Source organism: Lepidochelys olivacea (assembly GCF_965140295.1).
Source record: "Lepidochelys olivacea isolate rLepOli2 genome assembly, chromosome: 4".
Classification (NCBI taxonomy): Eukaryota; Metazoa; Chordata; order Testudines; family Cheloniidae; genus Lepidochelys; species Lepidochelys olivacea.
Genome location: NC_140414.1, coordinates 56,838,382 through 56,860,149, shown reverse-complemented (window position 1 = coordinate 56,860,149; position 21,768 = coordinate 56,838,382). Strand labels below are relative to the sequence as shown.

General features: G+C 42.7%; 1 protein-coding gene across 1 annotated transcript in view; it reads left to right on the top strand.

Moving 5' to 3' along the window:
- Nucleotides 1–21,768, top strand: part of SLC7A11 (solute carrier family 7 member 11) — a 75,017-nt gene that overhangs the window by 14,107 nt on the left and 39,142 nt on the right. Inside the window, exons 4-6 of the mRNA XM_084627144.1 lie at nt 3,399–3,524; nt 11,394–11,493; nt 16,848–16,892. Coding sequence (XP_084483270.1) covers nt 3,399–3,524; nt 11,394–11,493; nt 16,848–16,892 — 271 coding nt within the window. The remainder of the gene's footprint in view (nt 1–3,398; nt 3,525–11,393; nt 11,494–16,847; nt 16,893–21,768) is intronic.

The window sequence follows — 21,768 nt, the reverse complement described above, 5'->3', positions numbered from 1 at the left end:
CCCCCCCCAGTGAATGTCTGCACTGCAACTTTGTATCCCTGTGGCCCGAGCCCTGCAAGCCCAAGTCAGCTGACCTGGGCCAGCCACAGCCATACCACGGGTCTTTTATTGCAGTGTAGACATAACATGTGTGAATTGAAATTATCATTCTCTCAGCTCTAGTACTTACTAGCTGTTTGCTATCTGATAAAAATGTTACTTACTCTGTGCTGAGTTGTGTAACTGAATGTTCCTGGCATGGAACTTGAACTCTACATGAGCTGAATGTAAGGTTTACAATACTGAGCTGAACATTTCATCTTATATTTGTATTGTGCCCCCTGCCTGTGCTTTGTCTTGTGCAAGAGCCACAATACAAATATAAGCTGAAATTTCTAGAAAATATGAAATAAACCACTGAATAGCTCCTGGCATTGGATTTCTTAGTGACTTACACAGTGCAGGTATATTAGCTGTTTAAAATGTATTTTGGTGAATTTTCAATTAAATGCTTAAGGGTAGCTGCGAAAATTTACAATATAAAAGAGTATTTGATCAACAAACAAGTCAATCCAACATATGTAAGGATTTACGGCCTGATTCAGAACTCTGTTACTCCACTTTAGAACTGGAGGAACTTTTAACACTTAAATCAACTGAGTTATATCAGGTTTCAGAGTAGCAGCCGTGTTAGTCTGTATCCGCAAAAAAGAAAAGGAGTACTTGCGGATTTGTTAGTCTCTAAGGTGCCACAAGTACTCCTTTTCTTTTTGAGTTATATCAGTGACAAGTGTCACCGAGGTGAATCAGTCTCCCAGCACGTTATATGTGTTGCCAGGTCAATGTATGCACACAAGAATTATAAAGCAAAACACAAAATATTCTGACTACAAGGAGATTTTGCAGAAGTCAGACACTTTTGTTTTTGTGGTAACCCAGAAGAGACTATCTCAGTTCTGAAGTACAGTAAAACCCTGCTCCGTTTTGCTGGTTAAGCATCACCTGAAGCCCTAGAGCTGACTTGTAAAGACACATGATGAAACAGCAGTTCTAGCATCTGGAGAGTCTGTACAGGGCCAGACCTGCAGCACCTGCATTCATATTTGCTAAGCTCCAAGTTTCAGGCTCTGGATGGCCACTCCTGAGTTGTGATTTTATAAATCCAGCGGTGTGTGAGATATTTGGTAATCCAGATAAACCAGGGCTCCTAAGAAGGCTTTGAAGTAAGGAAGCATTCTGATGTAAAGCTGATTCATTAGGCCCTCTAAATGGAAACAGAGAGAGGATCAATTGATAGGCTTGCACTGTCTCATTAACCCCTTTCTCCAGCAAGGGATTAAAAACTGAATTCTTCTTTTGGCTAGCAATAGGTATTTGTGCTCTATAATTATTCATTTACTAATAGTGCTTTATCTCCTCTCTTCCTACCGGCATATCATTACATAAGCTAGAATAACTGGGATAGAATTAGATGCTTCATTGTTCATCTTCTGCGTCAGTCATTAAGAACCAGAATGTACTTGCCATGACGTGTTGTTCCTTGATTTTAGCAAAGCTTTTGACACGGTCTCCCACAGTATTCTTGACAGAAAGTTAAAGTATGGGCTGGATGAATGGACTATAAGGTGGATAGAAAGTTGGCTAGATTGTCGGGCTCAACGGGTAGTGATCGATGGCTCCATGTTTATTTGGCAGCCAATATCAAGTGGAGTGCCCCAAGGGTCAGTCCTTGGGCCGGTTTTGTTCAATATCTTCATAAATGATCTGGAGGATGGTGTGGATATCACCCTCAGCAAGTCTGCAGATGACACTAAACTGGGAGGAGAGGTAGATACACTGGAGGGTAGGGATAGGATACAGAGGGCCCTAGACAAATTGGAGGATTGGGCCAAAAGAAATCTGATGAGGTTCAACAAGGACAAGTGCAGAGTCCTGCACTTAGGACGGAAGAATCCCATGCACTGCTACAGACTAGGGACCGAATGGCTTGGCAGCAGTTCTGCAGAAAAGGACCTAGGGGTTACAGTGGACGAGAAGCTGGATATGAGTCAACAGTGTGCCCTTGTTGCCAAGAAGGCCAATGGCATTTTGGGATGTATATGTAGGGGCATTGCCAGCAGATTGAGGGACGTGATCGTTCCCATCTATTCGACATTGGTGAAGCCTCATCTGGAGTACTGTGTCCAGTTTTGGGCCCCACACCACAAGAAGGATGTGGAATAATTGGAAAGAGTCCAGCGAAGGGCAACAAAAATGATTAGGGGACTGGAACACATGACTTATGAGGAGAGGCTGAGGGAACTGGGATTGTTTAGTCTGCGGAAGAGAAGATTGAGGGGGGATTTGATACTGCTTTCAACTACCTGAAAGGGGGTTCCAAAGAGGATGGATCTAGACTGTTCTCAGTGGTAGCTGATGACAGAACAAGGGATAATGGTCTCAAGTTGCAGTGGGGGAGGTTTAGGTTGGATATTAGGAAAAACTTTTTCACTAGGAGGGTGGTGAAACACTGGAATGCATTACCTAGGGAGGTGGTGGAATCTCCTTCCTTAGAAGTTTTTAAGGTCAGGCTTGACAAAGCCCTGGCTGGGATGATTTAGTTGGGGATTGGTCCTGCTTTGAGCAGGGGGTTGGACTAGATGACCTCCTGAGGTCCCTTCCAACCCTGATATTCTATGGTGGGTAGGGCACACAATTGGGGGTGAGGATGAAAGGATCCTTCCTTCCCCTTCTTCTGTCTTTGCATATGAGCTGGACACAGGCCCAAACTTGGCACTGCAAGGCCTCTGTGCGCCTAGCACCACCAACAGTGCTAGAATTCCCAAAGATGGCTGGGAAGTTCTTTGCATCCTAATCCCCTTGTGTCTGTTGTAATATGGTCCTAAAAGAGGATAAATAGTGAGAAGAAGAGTAAGTGGAAATAAAGGCAGAGATGAAGCAAGGGGCAAATTTATGCAGGGCCTAAGTGAGAGTGAGAAGCCTTCATTTTATTATTAATTAATGTTTTAAAAATGCAAATCTACAATCAAGCCAACATTAACACTGAGGCCCAGAGCGATGGGATGTGCAATTAATTTTTTAATCAAAAGCAGTGTTATATCAGCCCATCCATTACCAACAGTTTACAATTCTGACACTGAGTAAGTGATGAGCTATAATTTGAGGTGGAAAGAGCTAGGCAGATAGTGAAGAGATTGATGGTTGGAGCAGTGGGACAGAAAGATGGGTTCAGCAGAGGCATTTAGCGTAGGATGGGGAGGGGAAAGGTGAGGCGGTAACAGAGGGAAAAAGTTATTAGGATGTTTGTGTTTTCTTTCATGTGTAAGAACCCATTGTTCAGCGTTGTTCAGTTTCTTGTTTACGATGCCTTCAGTGGGATAAGCACTTCTGTTTAACTCTCCCCTCTTCTTCTCTTGCAGCAGTGATAATGGTCCTGAATAGCATGAGTGTCAGTTGGAGTGCTCGCATCCAGATTTTCCTTACCTTTTGCAAGCTCATAGCAATTTTGATAATTATAGTCCCTGGAGTTATGCAGCTAATTAAAGGTATGAACTGAAAAGTAAATGCTTTTTAAATTATTTTTCTCTTCCTTCCCCCACCCTCACTGCCACCAAATAGTGCCTATACCAGCAAAATCTCTTAATTAGTCTCTGCTTGTTTAACTTGAGCTCTGTACTGTCATGCAATTGATTGGAAGTGGAACTACACTGGGATGAACTGGTATTTACAGCAGCATGCCAATGAGAGTATTGAGTCGAGATCCAGCATGTTAAATTAAGAAGCACAGAATTGCTCCTTTCAGTATCCAAACTTCTATTTGAAGTGAAAACTCTCTGTAGAAAGGACAGAATCAGTTTTAATGGCAGATGGGCATGTCTTGTTCCTCTAAATGTTTTAATAAATTGGACATTAAGAATCGTCTGGCCTAGATAATTTGTTTTTAACTGCATTAACGCTTAGCCCTGTTCACTACTATATTATGAATTAGCAACAGGAATGTTCAGGGTTCATAATTTTCACAACGTTATGAGCATATCAAAATGTGCACTGTAGCTCCCAAATGTTAAAATACTTGTTTAAAATATTGTGGTGATTATTCATTGAATCTGCATGGGAGAAAGATGTTGTTCCTGATGTTGGCCTTTGCAGATATTTAAACTAGCAGACCTGCCCATATGTGATTGTATTTGATGCTCATCTACATGCACGTTACTGATACCAAGTGAAAGAATAAATATAAAACCAAGACAGCAGGGCTAATACAAACCCAGTGAAGGAAATCTGAAGAGTTCACAAGCCTCTCCATATTGTCATTGTTTACATGTTACAGTAACAAAGCTCATAAAAGTCATTCAGAGTAGGGGAGACAGAAGAGCTGTTGATTTTAATAAGCTCATTGGTAGATCCTATCTGGCAAGAATTTCATATGCTATCAGTTCAGGAGGATACTTTTACAATATTCTGCATAGCCTCAAACCTGAGTCAAAACCACAGTATGTCTGTCCATCATATCTGTCATGGCATCTCATGTATTCTCTTGTGGCTGTATAGTCTAATTTGTGAGGAGCAAGGTATTGAGCAGATCTAGGAATACTGCTGAAAAACTTGGCATGATGCTTGGCCCTTTTTTCAATCTGCTTTTCACATCTGTCTTTCTCAGAATGTTTACAATATTTTTTGATAGTTACTCTCCATTCAGGTGTGTCGTTGGCTGTGTCATCCATATTTACCTACCTATGAGTTCATATTCTGCTTAAGGTCATCTTTGAAGCATTTATGTTGACTGCCTTTCCTATACTTTCCTAGTTCCAGCTCACCATAAAGAACTCTTTTGGGGGAATCTTTTACCACCCATTCTGATAATGTGACCCACCCATCCTAGCTGAGCTTTCATAATCATTACTTTGATGCTATTTGTTTCGTCTCTCTCAAGGATGTTGATATTTGACACTTTGTCTTGCCAGCAGAACTACAGAATAGAACAAAGACAATGCATGTAAAAGCTTCCAAGTTGCTTGATGTGTCTGTAGTAAACTGTCCATGTTTCACATCCATATAAAAGGGTGCTATCACTGCAGAATTGTATATCAGTTCTGGCAACAGTTTGAAGGTAGGCTGGTTGAGTACACTATGGGAAAGTCTTCCAAAAGACTGGCTTGCCTTTGTATTCTGTTTGATATTTCTTGACCCAGGGAATGATCGTCTGAGATACTACTGCCAAGATATGTAAAGTTACTGCCATTCTTTAGTTTTGTACCAGTGATGCTGATGTTTGGCTTAGTGGTTGATGGGGCTGTTTGGAAGAGGACTTCATTTTTTTCCAGGCTGATGATGTGTCCAAACTGTTTAGTTGCTTCTGAGAACCTCTCAAGGATGAGCTGGAGGTCACTTTCACTGTGACTAAGTAGAGCACAAACATCTGCAAAAGAGAGCTTCACAAATGAGTTCCTCAAGGGCTTTTGTCTTTGCAGCAAGTTTTCAGAGATTGAAGAGTTCTCCATCAGTTATGTACCTTATGTATATGCCTTTTTGACAGCTATCATTTGCATAATTCAGAATGGCTACAAAGAAGAGACCACAGAGTACTGGTGCCAGTATGCAGCTGTGTTTCACCCTGTTAGATATGGGGAATGATTTAGAGAGGTCACCATCTGAGAGTTCTTGATCAGACATGTCTTCATGGAATTGACATATGGTGTTAATGAATTGGGCAGCCAAACTTTTCTAGAACTTTCCAGAGGCCATTTCTGTTCACACTGTCAAGCACTATTTTTAGATCTATGAAGACAACATACAGTTCCATGTTTTGTTGAATGCATTTTTCCTGAATCTATCTCACAACAAAAATCATGTCTATGGTGCACTGACCCAACCTAAATCCTCATTTGGTCTCTGATGGAAGCTTCTCTGACACTATTTCGACAAGCTGATGGAGCAAAATGAGAGCTGATGATATAATGCTATCAATTTTTTCCTTTGAGTTTTCCCTTAGTTTTTCTTGATGAAATGGATGTCTCAACTTTGCTATATTCAGTTGTGGTTTGATCTATTCCGTATTGTTTCAATGAGGGGCAATAATGTGTAAATTGAAAATGGTTCTGATCATACTGTGGTCAGTCCAACAGTTTGCTCCTCACATTGCTGTGGTGATCTTGATATCCCTGATGACTCTGCCATGTAATGACATAGTCAGTCAGGTGCTTGGATCTTGGATGCATCAACAAAGTTTCATATTTGTCAGCTTGCCTGAAGATTGTGTCCATAATAACAAACTCATGTTCAGTACACTTGCTGAGGAGACCACACTTGTTAATTTTTCTCTTTTCCAACTCTGGCATTAAGGTCTACCAGATGTATGAGTTTGACTTCACTGGATATAAATTTGGTTATGTCATCCAAATCAGAATAGAACTGTTCTTTTAATTATTCATGGCTGGAGCACAAGCACTGATAAGAGTCACAATATCATGAATTTCCAACAGAAAATTGTAGAGTAATTAGGTGGGTTTTTTTGCCCACAGGTAAGTATCTCAGTGATTTCAGGAGGCTATATTTAATGGCAAAACCAGCACCATCAATTGTCATCTTCTGCTGGTTTCCCTTTTCAAAAAAAGCTGTAGCCACCTTCTAGTTCATTATGGAGCCTTCATCTTCAGGTTTGGTTTTGCTGAGGGCAGCTATGTTGTTGCTATTTCTAGCAGGTTTTCTTGCAAGTAATGCTGTACGTCTTTCAAATCTTGATGGGCTATCTTTGTCCATTAGGGTCTATATGTTCCATGTAACCACAGAGAGAGCTCTTGTTTTGTAGGAAAAACAAGAGAGATGTTACTGAACATCCTTGCTCCCCAGGATTCAAGGCTGAGCAACCAAAGTCCCAGGTCACCTGTGTAAAAGTTTGTGATTGTGACTCCAAGTGTTCAGCTACACCTGACACTTCACCACTCACCCATCGTTGGAGACTTTTTTTCTTAATGATTTGTGAGGTTTTTTAGGTGAGAAGTCTGTTGCATATGGGCAATCACACTCTTTGGGCTGCTGAAGTTGGAGAACAGTGACACAAAAGGTCACGATGACTGGGAACTACATAAGATGCAGGGGATAGTCATTGACCTCTTTTGTGCTTTATCAGGACTTATGTATTTCACAATACAATGATGCAGTGCCTTTTTAGAGGTTGGACCTAGAGGTTTCCTCCACTTGGTGCACCAAAGCAGATTTAACATGTTGAGGGTCATCAACACAGTAGTCATTCTATAAAGAACTTGATCCTGAATCCTGGGCAGCAAAAATGTTCAGCAATGCCCCAGGTCAATGAGAAGCTCTTTTACAGGACAGCAGTGCTCACCCGAGCAAGTGAAAGGGCTAGGAAAGGTGCTCTAATCATTGCCTGCCCAAATGTAATCTGAACAATTCATCACAACTGGTGGATCATTCGTAAAACAGTCATTCTATAAGAGCTCAACAACACTGTTCCCCCCCACCACAAACACACACGCTCACAGAGCAGTGGATTCAGATTTTCTCAGGGCCATAGATGGCTCACTTTTTTAAAATTCTCTTTAGCCAGTGACTGTCTCTTAAACAAAAGTTTCCCACTCTAGGTCTCTGTCTAATCACTAGACAGATTCCTGATCTCATGTGTTTTGTTTTCTCCTTCACAGCTGCTCCTCCTCCTTCCTCTCACTTTCACATTAAAAAATACTCATCTCTTAATATCCTTGTAGCGGACCAAATCCTGAGCTCCTCGCTCAGGGCTAGATCCAATTACCCTTACTTATGTTGAGTAGAACCATTGATTTCCCCATGTGACCCACCCCCATCATTGGCTTCCCATGGTGCTTTTGTCTTGTGTATCAAACCAGCTATGCTAAACTGTGTCCCCCTGAATCACTCCTGTCCACGCTATCCTCTCACAGCCCTACGACCTTCTCCCTCCCTATGCTGTTAGTTAGGCTATCCACAGAATAAGGCACTTCTCATTGTGAGTGAGGCTGGCAGAATCTTGCTGTCAATTTTTTTCAGTCATTACTCAGGCAAAACTCACATCAGCTTCAGTGATGTAATGGAATGCTAATTATTAAATTATTATACCATGTACTGTATTATACCATTCAGCCACTAGGTGGCGCTGTGTGAGAAAATACGTTATTTAAAGCTATCCTCAGCCATACCTGACAGAGTATTAAAGTATAAACACATCTAGTGTGTATAAGCAAGCGCTGTAGCCAGTCCATATCTGCGACAGGAACATGACAAGTGAGGAGTTTGAAATGAATAAAGACAGAGTGAAAACTGAGTAAGGAGTTCAGGATTTGTCCCTTTGATAATTAGGAAACTGAACAGAATACTGCGTAGGCTTACAACTTCCTAGAAAATGTAGCACATAACAATGGGCTAGAGCTACACTGAACCTGGTAACATTATAGCAGAGAATGAGAGTGAATGAAGAAGAATGAATTCTCCTTGAGGGGAATTGCACAGATACACACATAAAGCTTGCTATTAGTTACAGCACACATTTGCAGTGCCAGTTTCCCCCAGCAGATTCGGTTACAATATTCCTGTCCCGATAGAATCGATGGATCTATAAGCAAACCTTTCTTTCTGTGTGCAAACTCTTCACCGCATCTACCAAATGTGAATGTTTGTGAAGTGGGGAGTAGCAAAACCCTGCATTCCTGAGATATGAATGTACATGTGCCTACAGGGAAGAACTTGTTTTGTCAATTTCTCCCCTTCCCTATTATCTTTTTAAAATGAGCAGAAGTACATTCAAAACAATCTGTACAGGAAATTGAGTAGGGAAAATCTTTAGAACAATCTGTGGAAAAATATGAGCACACAGCCTATTACGATATGTCTGTAGTCACCTCCTGGGTACTATTTTCAATATGTTTACCCGCAAGTGTTTGGATAGATAGCTGTATAATTCTTGCTTAGTATAATGTGACTCATGGTTATGAATATTATGTGGTAGAAATCTACTGGATGCTAATAGCTTAAATGCTGGACAGATTTTAGCTATCAATTCAGTTTTCCAAAAAATGCTGTTTATAAGTGAAATGCTGGCAGTGTTCTTTGTGATTTAAATTTTAACATATAATTACAGAGAATAATTAGGAAAAATTAAGAGCCTAATTCTGTTCTCATTTGTGTTAGTGTAAATCAGGAATAGCTCCACTGAAGTGAGTGCAGTTAAGGCACTGTGAGTGCACTCAGAATCAAGCCCAAGAAAGAAAATAGAATAAACACAGAAGATCAAATTCTGATGTTACATGACTGTGTGGACCTCCCATTGAAGCCTCTGAAAGCCTCCTGCAGCCAGTGGCAGAATTTGGCCTGAGCCAGACATTTCAAATCCAGAATTTGAACCTTCTCTTTCCCGCAAGTGTCAGCTCGGGGGAGGAGGGAGGGGGGGAACTGCAACCAGATAGCAATTTATGCTGACTCCTGTGTACTTATCAACCCCAAATTACCCACATTCAAAATCTAATTGGCTACAGAAAATAAATAGGCCTAAATTATACAAATAACTAACAATTGGACATAAAAATTAATTACACATCAACTATACAACTAGGGCAACCACATAAACAATGTGGCCCACCCTAATTGGTTGGTCTGTTCTAAAACACGGCCGTTAGACCAGATAAAAAGGATGAAGGCACGGGACTGTGTGTGTATGTGTATTTTCGGTCATAAGGAAAACCTGACCCACACCCCCTGAACCGAAGGGACGTGCACTTCTCAACTGTCTGTACCCGGCCAGTGCAGAAAACGGCCGACTGAAGGGTAACATATTTTTGGACGAATGCAGGGTAAGTCTACGGAGTAATAGAAGTCTGGTCTCTCAAGCCAAATTGATCACAGTCGTATCAATACTGTAGTATAAAATCAATAGTAGGTGGCTAATGCATAATAGCTTTGGATGCATTTGTGCTTGTCTTTTAAGTAACCCAAGCAGATGCTGTAGTGCTGTCGTTCATTAGCTCCTTATACGTATAGTTCTGTTGCCTTTAAAATATTTTGTCACCAGGAATATAAAACTGGTGTGTCATAAATATAAAGGGAAGGGTAAACACCTTTAAAATCCCTCCTGGCCAGAGGAAAAACCCTTTCACCTGTAAAGGGTTAAGAAGCTAGGACAACCTCACTGGCACCTGACCAAAATGACCAATGAGGAGACAAGATGCTTTCAAAAGCTGGGGGGAGGGAAAAACAAAGCCTCTCTCTCTGTCTGTGTGATGCTTTTGCCGGGGACAGAACAGGAATGGAGTCTTAGATTAGTAAGTAATCTAGCTAGATATGCGTTAGATTCTGATTACTTTAAATGGCTGAGAAAAGAAGCTGTGCTGAATGGAATGTAGATTCCTGTTTTTGTGTCTTTTTGTAACTTAAGGTTTTGCCTAGAGGGATTCTCTGTTTTGAATCTGATTACCCTGTAAGGTATTTACCATCCTGATTTTACAGAGGTGATTCTTTTTACTTTTTCTTCTATTAAAATTCTTCTTTTAAGAATCTGAATGCTTTTTCATAGTTCTTAAGATCCAAGGGTTTGGGTCTGTGTTCACCTATGCAAATTGGTGAGGATTTTTATCAAACCTTCCCCAGGAAGGGGGGTATAAGATTTGGGAGGATTTTGGGGGGAAAGACATTTCCAAACAGGCTCTTTCCCAATTATATCCCTTAGATGCTGGGTGGTGGCAGCAATAAGTCCAAGGGCAAAAGGTAAAATAGTTTGTACCTTAGGGAAGTTTTAACCTAAGCTGGTAAAAGTAAGCTTAGGAGGTTTTCATGCAGGTCCCCATATCTGTACCCCAGCGTTCAGAGTGGGGAAGGAACCCTGACATGGTGAATAAGAGCTTTACTTATGCTTCTCTTCAGGGCTTTTATTATAACCTGCCAGGACCAGCATATGGAAAGTTACTGTTCAGGAACTCGCAAATTGTCCACAATATTACATGTACTTGCGCTTGTCTTCAATATAATCTGCCTTTTGTATTAATCCTTATTCAGTGCTGGTCTTTGGTTTTCCTTTTCTTGTTTTGCTTATGCTGTTGTTATAGTCAAAAATCATTCAAAGCCTTTCTTAAAGAATAATTAGTAGTTCTTACTTATTTTATACGGACACCACTTAACCTCATTACATCTGTGTTGGGTGGTGGGAAGTAGCAGACACCCCGGGGTAAAATAGGGCCCCAAGGCGTGCCTCCTTCCAGATAGTCCCATTGATGTCAACAGCAGAATCTGAAGTCAGTTGAACTATCTGGGTGAGTAACTTCTCCATGATGTGATTTTTTTTTTTGAAGAGGGAAAGGGAGAGTAGATGGTCACAATGCAGTAGTCATGGGTAATTTTTTTTATTGTCTAGTGAATATTTCAGAGGTTATATTTAAGTATCATTTCTATTGCAGGAGAAACACAGCACTTTAAAGATGCATTTGCAGGGAATGATGCCAGTGTTATGGGATTACCTCTTGCTTTTTATTCAGGAATGTATGCCTATTCAGGCTGGTAAGTAGTCCAAAGATGTCCACTTGTATTCTAGATTGTATGCTGTAACAAAGCCATGTATCTAAGTGTAAAAAATGACTGACATGTCCTGTATCATGGAATCATAGAAGATTAGGGTTGGAAGAGACCTCAGGAGGTCATCTAGTCCAACCCCCTGTTCAAAGCAAGACCAACCCCAATTAAAACATCTCAGCCAGGGCTTTGTCAAGCAAGGCCTTAAAAATCTCTAAATATGGAGATACCACCACCTCCCTAAAGGTAACCCATTCCAGTGCTTCACCACCCTTCTGGTGAAATAGTTTTCCCTAATATCCAACCTAGACCTCCCCCATGGCAACTTGAAACCTTTGCTTCTTGTTCTGTCATCAGCCAACACTGAGAACAGCCTAGCTCCATCCTCTTTGGAACCCCCCTTCAGGTAGTTGAAGGCTGCTATCAAATCCCCATCACTCTTCTCTTCTGCAGACTAAATTAGCCCTGTTCCCTCAGCCATTCTTCATAAGTAACGTGCCCCTGCCCCTAATAATTTTCATAGTCCTCCGCTGGACTCTCTCCAATTTGTTCACAACCTTTCTGAAATGGGGGGCCCAATACTGGACGCGATACTCTAGATGTGGCCTCACCAGTGCCGAATAGAGGGGAATAATCACTTCCCTTGGTCTGCTGGCAATGCTCCTACGAATGCAGCCCAATATGCCATTAGCCTTCTTGGCAACAAGGGCACACTGTCCACTCATCCAACTTCTCATCCACTGTAATCCCCAGGCCCTTTTCTGCAGAACTGCCGCTTACCCAGTCAGTCCCCAGCTTGTAGCAGTGCATGGGATTCTTCCATGCTAAGTGCAGGACTCTGCACTTGTCCTTGTTGAACCTCATCAGATTATTTTTGGCCCAATCCTTCAATTTGTCTAGGTCACTCTGGACCCTATTCCTACCCTCCAGTGTATCTACCTCTTCCCCCCAGCTTAGTGTCATCCGCAAACTTGCTGAGCGTGCAATCCATCCCAACATCCAGATCATTAATGAAGATGTTGAACAAAACCGGTCCCAGGACCGACTCCTGGGGCACTCCACTGGATACTGGCTGCGAACTAGACCTGGAGCCATTGATCACTACCTGTTGACCCCGACGATCTAGCCAGCTTTCTATCCACCTTATAATCCATTCATCCAATCCATACATCTTTATCTTGCTGGCAAGAATACTGTGGGAGACCGTATCAAAAGCTTTACTAAAGTCACATCCACCACTTTCCCCATCCCACAGAGCTAGTTAACTCATCATAGAAGGCAGTCAGGTTGGTCAGGCATGACTTGTCCTTGGTGAATCCATGTTGACTGTTCCTGATCACCTTCCTCTCCTCCAAGTGCTTCAAAATGGATTCCTTGAGGACCTGCTCCATGATTTTTCCGGGGACTGAGGTGAGGCTTAACAGTTTGTAGTTCCCTGGATTCTCCTTCTTCCCTTTTTTAAAGATGGCCACTATATTTGCCTTTTTACAATTGTCTGGGACCTCCCTTGATCACCATTTCAAAGATAAAGGCCAATGGCTCTGCAATCACATCAGCCAACTCCCTCAGCACTCTAGGATGCATTGCATCTGGTCCCATGGACTTGTGCATGTCCAGCTTTTCTAAATAGTCCTTAACCTGTTCTTTCACCACTGAGGCTGCTCAGCTCCTCCCCACACTGTGCTGCCCAGTGCAGCAATCTGGGAGCTGACCTTGTCTGTGAAGACTGAGGCAAATAAAAGCATTGAGTACTTCAGCTTTTTCTGCATCATCTTTCAGTAGGTTGCCTCCCCCATTTAGTAAGGGTCCCACACTTTCCTTGATTTTCTTCTTGTTGGTAACATACCCGTGGAAACCTTTCTTGTTACCCTTCACATCCCTTGCTAGCTGCAACTCCAATTGTGCTTTGTCCTTCCTGATTACACCCCTGCATGCTTGAGCAACATTTTTATACTCCTCCCTAGTCATCTGTCCAAGTTTCCACTTCTCGTAAGTTTCCTTTTTGTGTTTAAGCTCACTGAAGATTCCTCTGTTAAGCCAAATTGGTCGCCTGCCATATTAGCTATTCTTTCTGCACATTAGGATGGTTTGTACCTGTGCTCTCAATAAGGCTTCTTTAAAATACAGCCAGCTCTCCTGGACTCCTTTCCTCCTCACATTAGCCTCTCAGGGGATCATGCCCATCAGTTCCCTGACGGAGTCAAAGTCTGCTTTTCTGAAGTCCAGGGTCCTGGACTCTCTGCTGCTCTCCTTTCTTCCTTTTGTTGGGATCCTGAATTCAACCACCTCATGTATATCTTAGTTTGAATTACGTGATGTATTAAGAGACAGATTCTGCTGGTTTTACTTATGTTCAGTAGTTACTCTGTGGGTAGCCCCATCAAGGAAAGAGAGTATTTTTGCAGAGTAAGGTGAGTAAGCATGGACGAATCTGGCTCAAAATAATTATTGATTTACATTTTTGGCCTCAGGATGGAGCTGAAGTGAACAAGGAGGACTATACTTTAATTCTCATAATCCATTTTAATTAAAAGCAAAGCAGGAAAAAACATTCCCTTTGTTAAATATATGGGTAATTGCATGCACAAATACTGTTTTATATGGGCAGTTAAACAATTTGCAAGAGGAATTGTGTTTCCTCTGGACCTCGGTCTCTAATTTTAAGAAAATGTAGCCCAAAAGACAAGTAAAAACTGAGTGCTTAGAAGGGTATATTAATAACTTTAGCTAGGTCACAAAGTAGTGATATAAGACCATTTTGCACTTGTGGACTAGCACCTTACGTCATTTTAGTGGGAGTAAAGTACTAGTCGGTGTGAACTATGGTATCAGAATCTGGCTCAAAGTATCTTACTCAGAACTTTCCTCCAAGTTCTCTCTCTCTCCGTGTCACTAATGACACTATTGTAGGCTGGAAACAGGTTGGTGTTTTTAGCTTCTTCCTTATAATTTATTTATGCTCTATAGGTGTTCCACAGTGTGCAATATCTATATACTGTGCAGCTGGAGTTTAAAAAGTACTGCGATGCACAGACAGGGTTTATTTTGAGAACTGTTTGGAAGCCTTTTTTCCCCATTTACACACTGCTCACAGGCACCAAAACACTTTGCCTTATACAGAGGATGAGGCTTGAATGAGAAGGGTTTGGTTTTTTTTGGAGGTGGGAGGGGTGGCAATGGGTAGAGTCAGATATTTGAATTCTCTGCCAGCCTGTAACTCCCCTTTTGTAGAAGGGCATTACAAACATGCCCAGTGAATTACTGAACAAAACACATTCAATTGTGTGGGGGGCACCCTAGAGAATCAAGAGGTTCAGAAAATAGAGCTGGCATTTTGAAAGCTGAAAGAAATCTTCCTGATTATATGAAATCTCTCTTCCCTTCCCCCCCCTTTATTTCTTTCTCTCATTTACCTGTGAAATGGACTCTGGCTTAAAATACTCCCCTTAATGATAATTTTTGTTTTATTGCTACTTTTGAAAACCCCTTGTTTGGACATTACTCACCCTTGAGGCTGTAAAATAGGTTTTAAAAATATTATCTTTATACCTCTTAGACCTAGGTACCTCCCTTTCCCAACCAAAACACTGAGCTCCTCAAAACGTACATTTAAAATAAAAGTAATCACTTTTTGCCTTGCCTTTCCCAGCTACCGACTTTTAATCCTAGGTCCTTATTTGCCCTTTACAAAATTAGTAAACAGAATCAGATCTAACTTTTGCCAGTGCTTCTTCCAAGCTACCTCTCTCTCTTTGTCACTAGCTCAAACTGATAGCTTTAGAGCAGAACAGACCAGAGCACTAAGAGGTATGTCACACACTAGCCTTGCTGGGTTAGTCACATGTGGCTAATTTAATCCAATAAAATAACTGTGAAGAAGCAGGGCAAAATTTGGTGTTGTGACCATAGGTGCTGACTCCGTAGGTGCTCCGTGGCTGGAGCACCATGGGGAAAAATTGGTGTGTGCTCTGCACCCACCAGCAGCTCCCTGCCCCACCCAAGCTCACCTCCACCTCCCCCCATGAGCACGACTTCCCCGCTTCTCCTCCCAGTGCTTGCAGCTGTTTCAGGATGTAACAAGCTGTGGGAGGGAGGGGAGGAGGAGCGGGGAGAAGGTGGGGGAGAGGCAGGGGCAGGACGGGGATTTGGGGAAGGAGTCCAATGGGGCAGGGAGGGGTGAAGTTGGGGCGGGGACTCTGGGGAAGGGGTTGGAATGGGGGTGGGGCAGGAGTGGAGTTGGGGCTGGGGGCGGGAAGGCACGAGTACCCACCGGCACCAGGAAAAGTTGGCGCCTATGGTTGTGACCCAGGTTACTGGCTGAATTTAATATGCGCCCTAAGAGGCAGTAGTAAAATGAAGAGCAGGGATGTTTTATTGGCTATGTCTGGAATTTTATCCTGCATAGTGCAGGAGCAGAGTATTGTGTATATCAGTGGTGGGTGAGAAGCAGAACAAAGAATGTAGGGAAACACGATCTTGCATTACTGAGAGAGCTGCTGCATGGCCACCAAATTATTTTTGTCTAGCAGCTGGAATGAGAGTTAAGAGATGATCACGTAGCTAACTGCTTTACTAGGTATAAACCAACATCCTTACGTTACTCCCCCCTCCCTTTTTTTACTCTGTGCATTTGCAAGTTAGGGAACAATTACTCAAGAAGTTTGAGACTTACTAGTGCTCAGTGTGTAGGACTATGGCCTCTGCATAGCCTTATGTATGCAGATACACAGCTTTGTCTAGCTCTTACACTGGAGTGCAAAGGCCTCATTGATCATGCAGTGGTCAGTGTCATAGCTCGCAGGATTAATGACCTTGGTTACTGGCTATATACATGACATTAGCCAATACTGGAAAGTTGTAGTTAAAGTCTGAGATGGATTCTTTTGAAATTGCTTCTATTCTGGTTGCTCCAAAGGCCTGGTCAAGGTCACTGATATAACATTTATAAGACATTCTCTCAAATGCAAGCTTAAGGCTAGGGCCTAAGACTGAGATTTATGTGGCTTAAGGGGGATTTTTGGCCACACTTTTTTCAGTATGTGAGCTTGGGAAAAAACCCTAAGTGCAATGTCAGTCCACATTGGCATTGTGTAGGATTTTGTCTGGTGTCGTATTCTCCTTGATAACTAGCAAGCCAACTTTTCCTCCAAAATGGAAGGAAGGCAGAAGGATAAATAGGTGTGATTTACTTCCTCGGTATAATTGCAAAGGTAGGTCTCTAAAGAAAATGTGATAATGGGCAGGTCTGTTTAATGAATTAAGAACATCTACATGACTGTTGGAAAATTAATCTAGGATGAAAATGCACTAAAGTTTTGTAAAATTTTTCTCTCATTTTCTAGGTTTTACCTCAATTTTGTTACTGAAGAAGTGGAAAATCCTGAGAAGTAGGTACCTTATTTCCCCCCCCTTTCCTTTTAAAAATGATCATAACGTTAAAATGCTGTAGAAAAAGCAATGATCCCTGGAAACTGCATGCTGGTCAAGTTGTTTTTTCCAGCGGATCTGGTATCTATTTGAATTGCTGTTGCTTGAAGATTTGCTCTTTCTGGCCCTTGGTGACCTCAATGTGCATTCTGCTTTCATATGCAGAGAAAGCAGAAGAGTAAGTAGATCTCCAGAGTTCTGAATCTCACCTTCAGGATACGAATAACTACCAATGGTTTCATTCAGTGGAAGTTATTTGTGTCCTCCTAGGGAGAATCAGGCCCAAGAATGTTTCTGAATGTTATATTATGTGACAATTTTTCTGTTGTTTAAATAGTGTTCTAAACAGCTAATTCTACAGTTCAGCAAAAGAATAACTTGATTTAGTCACACAGGGTATATCTACAGAGCAAGTAGCAACCCACTGCCGTGAGTCTCAAAGCTCATGTCTACAGATTTGGACTTGTGGGACTCATGTTATGACGCTACAAATAGCTGTGTAGACATTTGGGCTTGGGTTGAAGCTCGGGCTCTGAAGACTAGGGAGGGAGGTGGACTTCAGTCTCCAGCTTGAACTGCAATTTCTACACAGCTGTTTTTAGCACTGTAGTCTGAGCCCCACAAGCCTGAGTTTGTAGACCCAGGATCTGACACTCATAGGGTTATCTCTGTAAATGTTATCCACGGAGTAACACAACAAGCAACGTGAGCGTGTGTCAGTCTTTCACAACCAATATGAGCTTGTCGCTCTGGTCACCTGTAAAAAAACTGTATGGATTTCCTTTTGACTCTTATTGGTTGTCTGCCCCTAATAATTACAAATGAATATGCTCCTTAAAGAAAAAATGGCTAGATTCTGAAAATAAGTCATTTGGCTTCTGAGCTGTGAAAACCTGGGAAAAGCTATGTAAAGATGGTAAAATGGACACTTGTGGGCTGTATGCTGTCATAAATATAAAGGGAAGGGTAAGCACCTTTCTGTATACAGTGCTATAAAATCCCTCCTGGTCAGAGGCAAAACCCTTTCACCTGTAAAGGGTTAAGAAGCTAAGGTAACCTCACTGGCACCTGACCCAAAATAACCAATGAGAGGACAAGATGCTTTCAAATCTGGAGGGGGTGGGCAAAGGGTTTTGTCTGTCTGTGTGATGCTTTTGCCAGGAACAGATCAGGAATGCAAGCCTTACAACTCCTGGAAAGTTAGTAAGTAATCTAGCTAGAAAATGCATTAGATTTTCTTTTGTTTAATGACTTGTAAAATAAGCTGTGCTGGAGGGAATGTATATTCCTGTTTTTGTGTCTTTTTGTAACTTACGGTTTTGCCTAGAGGGATTCTCTGTGTTTTGAATCTGATTACTCTGTAAAGTATTTATCATCTTGATTTTACAGAGGCGATTCTTTTACCTTTTCTTTAATTAAAATTCATCTTTTAAGAACCTGATTGATTTTTCATTGTTCTTAAGCTCCAAGGGTTTGGGTCTGTGTTCACCTGTACCAATTGGTGAGGATTATTATCAAGTCTTCCCCAGGAAAGGGGATGTACGGCTTGAGGGAGGATATTTTGGGGGAAGATGTCTCCAAATGGTTTCTTTCCCTGTTCTTTGTTTAAAAACGCTTGGTGGTGGCAGCATACTGTTCAAGGCCAAGGCAAAGTTTGTACCTTGGGGAAGTTTTTAACCTAAGCTGGTAAGAATAAGCTTAGGGGGTCTTTCATGCAGGTCCCCACATCTGTACCTTAGAGTTCAGCGTGGGGAAAGAACCTTGACATATGTGCATGTGTGTGTATGTGTGTATACACATACAACACACACACATATTCATCAGAACAGTATAATCTTGTGAGAAAGAATGAGAGAAGTCTACATTTCGTTTGGTGGGGGAAAAGAACCTTTTTCTAGCAGTTTTTTTTATTAGTCTTATTGCTTATGTTCAAGTGTCTGGAATGCTACTGTAAGTCCTGGGGAGATGCATTAGTGGGCAGAGTGCAGGTGAGGTGGTCAAGGGTTTGTATTCGACACTATTCCTCTCCTGGCTCTGTAAGTTATATGGCTATTATCAATATAGATGAGGTGTTCTTTTAAAAATGCACATGTGCACGCACACAAAATCCCCACCAGACTTTCCACACAGTTAAATCTCTTTGAATCATAGAATCATAGAATATCAGGGTTGGAAGGGACCCCTGAAGGTCATCTAGTCCAACCCCCTGCTCAAAGCAGGACCAATTCCCAGTTAAATCATCCCAGCCAGGGCTTTGTCAAGCCTGACCTTAAAAACCTCTAAGGAAGGAGATTCTACCACCTCCCTAGGTAACGCATTCCAGTGTTTCACCACCCTCTTAGTGAAAAAGTTTTTCCTAATATCCAATCTAAACCTTCCCCACTGCAACTTGAGACCATTACTCCTCGTTCTGTCATCTGCTACCATTGAGAACAGTCTAGAGCTATCCTCTTTGGAACCCCCTTTCAGGTAGTTGAAAGCAGCTATCAAACCCCCCCTCATTCTTCTCTTCTGCAGGCTAAACAATCCCAGCTCCCTCAGCCTCTCCTCATAACTCATGTGTTCCAGTCCCCTAATCATTTTTGTTGCCCTTCGCTGGACTCTCTCCAATTTATCCACATCCTTCTTGAAGTGTGGGGCCCGAAACTGGACACAGTACTCCAGATGAGGCCTCACCAATGTTGAATAGAGGGGAACGATCACATCCCTTGATCTGCTCGCTATGCCCCTACTTATACATCCCAAAATGCCATTGGCCTTCTTGGCAACAAGGGCACACTGCTGACTCATATCCAGCTTCTCGTCCACTGTCACCCCTAGGTCCTTTTTCCGCAGAACTGCTGCCTAGCCATTCGGTCCCTAGTCTATAGCTGTGCATTGGGTTCTTCCGTCCTAAGTGCAGGACCCTGCACTTATCCTTATTGAACCTCATCAGATTTCTTTTGGCCCAATCCTCCAATTTGTCTAGGTCTTTCTGTATCCTATCCCTCCCCTCCAGCGTATCTACCACTCCTCCCAGTTTAGTATCATCCGCAAATTTGCTGAGAGTGCAATCCACACCATCCTCCAGATCATTTATGAAGATATTGAACAAAACCGGCCCCAGGACCGACCCTTGGGGTACTCCACTTGATACCGGCTGCCAACTAGATATGGAGCCATTGATCACTACCCGTTGAGCCCGACAATCTAGCCAGCTTTCTACCCACCTTGTAGTGCATTCATCCAGCCCATACTTCCTTAACTTGCTGACAAGAATACTGTGGGAGACCGTGTCAAAAGCTTTGCTAAAGTCAAGAAACAATACATCCACTGCTTTCCCTTCATCCACAGAACCAGTAATCTCATCATAAAAGGCAATTAGATTAGTCAGGCATGACCTTCCCTTGGTGAATCCATGCTGGCTGTTCCTGATCACTTTCCTCTCATGCAAGTGCTTCAGGATTGATTCTTTGAGGACCTGCTCCATGATTTTTCCAGGGACTGAAGTGAGGCTGACTGGCCTGTAGTTCCCAGGATCCTCCTTCTTCCCTTTTTTAAAGATTGGCACTACATTAGCCTTTTTCCAGTCATCCGGGACTTCCCCGGTTCGCCACGAGTTTTCAAAGATAATGGCCAATGGCTCTGCAATCACAGCCGCCAATTCCTTCAGCACTCTCGGATGCAACTCGTCCGGCCCCATGGACTTGTGCACATCCAGCTTTTCTAAATAGTCCCTAACCACCTCTATCTCCACAGAGGGCTGGCCATCTCTTCCCCATTTTGTGATGCCCAGCGCAGCAGTCTGGGAGCTGACCTTGTTAGTGAAAACAGAGGCAAAAAAAGCATTGAGTACATTAGCTTTTTCCACATCCTCTGTCACTAGGTTGCCTCCCTCATTCAGTAAGGGGCCCACACTTTCCTTGGCTTTCTTCTTGTTGCCAACATACCTGAAGAAACCCTTCTTGTTACTCTTGACATCTCTGGCTAGCTGCAGCTCCAGGTGCGATTTGGCTCTCCTGATAACATTCCTACATGCCCGAGCAATATTTTTACTCTCTTCCCTGGTCATATGTCCAACCTTCCACTTCTTGTAAGCTTCTTTTTTATGCTTAAGATCCGCTAGGATTTCACCATTAAGCCAAGCTGGTCGCCTGCCATATTTACTATTCTTTCGACTCATCGGGATGGTTTGTCCCTGTAACCTCAACAGGGATTCCTTGAAATACAGCCAGCTCTCCTGGACTCCTTTCCCCTTCAAGTTAGTCCCCCAGGGGATCCTGGCCATCTGTTCCCTGAGGGAATCGAAGTCTGCTTTCCTGAAGTCCAGGGTCCGTATCCTGCTGCTTACCTTTCTTCCCTGCGTCAGGATCCTGAACTCAACCAACTCATGGTCACTGCCTCCCAGATTCCCATCCACTTTTGCTTCCCCCACTAATTCTACCCGGTTTGTGAGCAGCAGGTCAAGAAAAGCGCCCCCCCTAGTTGGCTCCTCTAGCACTTGCGCCAGGAAATTGTCCCCTACGCTTTCCAAAAACTTCCTGGATTGTCTATGCGCTGCTGTATTGCTCTCCCAGCAGATATCAGGAAAATTAAAGTCACCCATGAGAATCAGGGCATGCGATCCAGTAGCTTCCGTGAGCTGCCGGAAGAAAGCCTCATCTACCTCATCCCCCTGGTCCGGTGGTCTATAGCAGACTCCCACCACTACATCACTCTTGTTGCACACACTTCTAAACTTAATCCAGAGACACTCAGGTTTTTCTGCAGTTTCGTACCGGAGCTCTGAGCAGTCATACTGCTCCCTTACATACAGGGCTACTCCCCCACCTTTTCTGCCCTGCCTGTCCTTCCTGA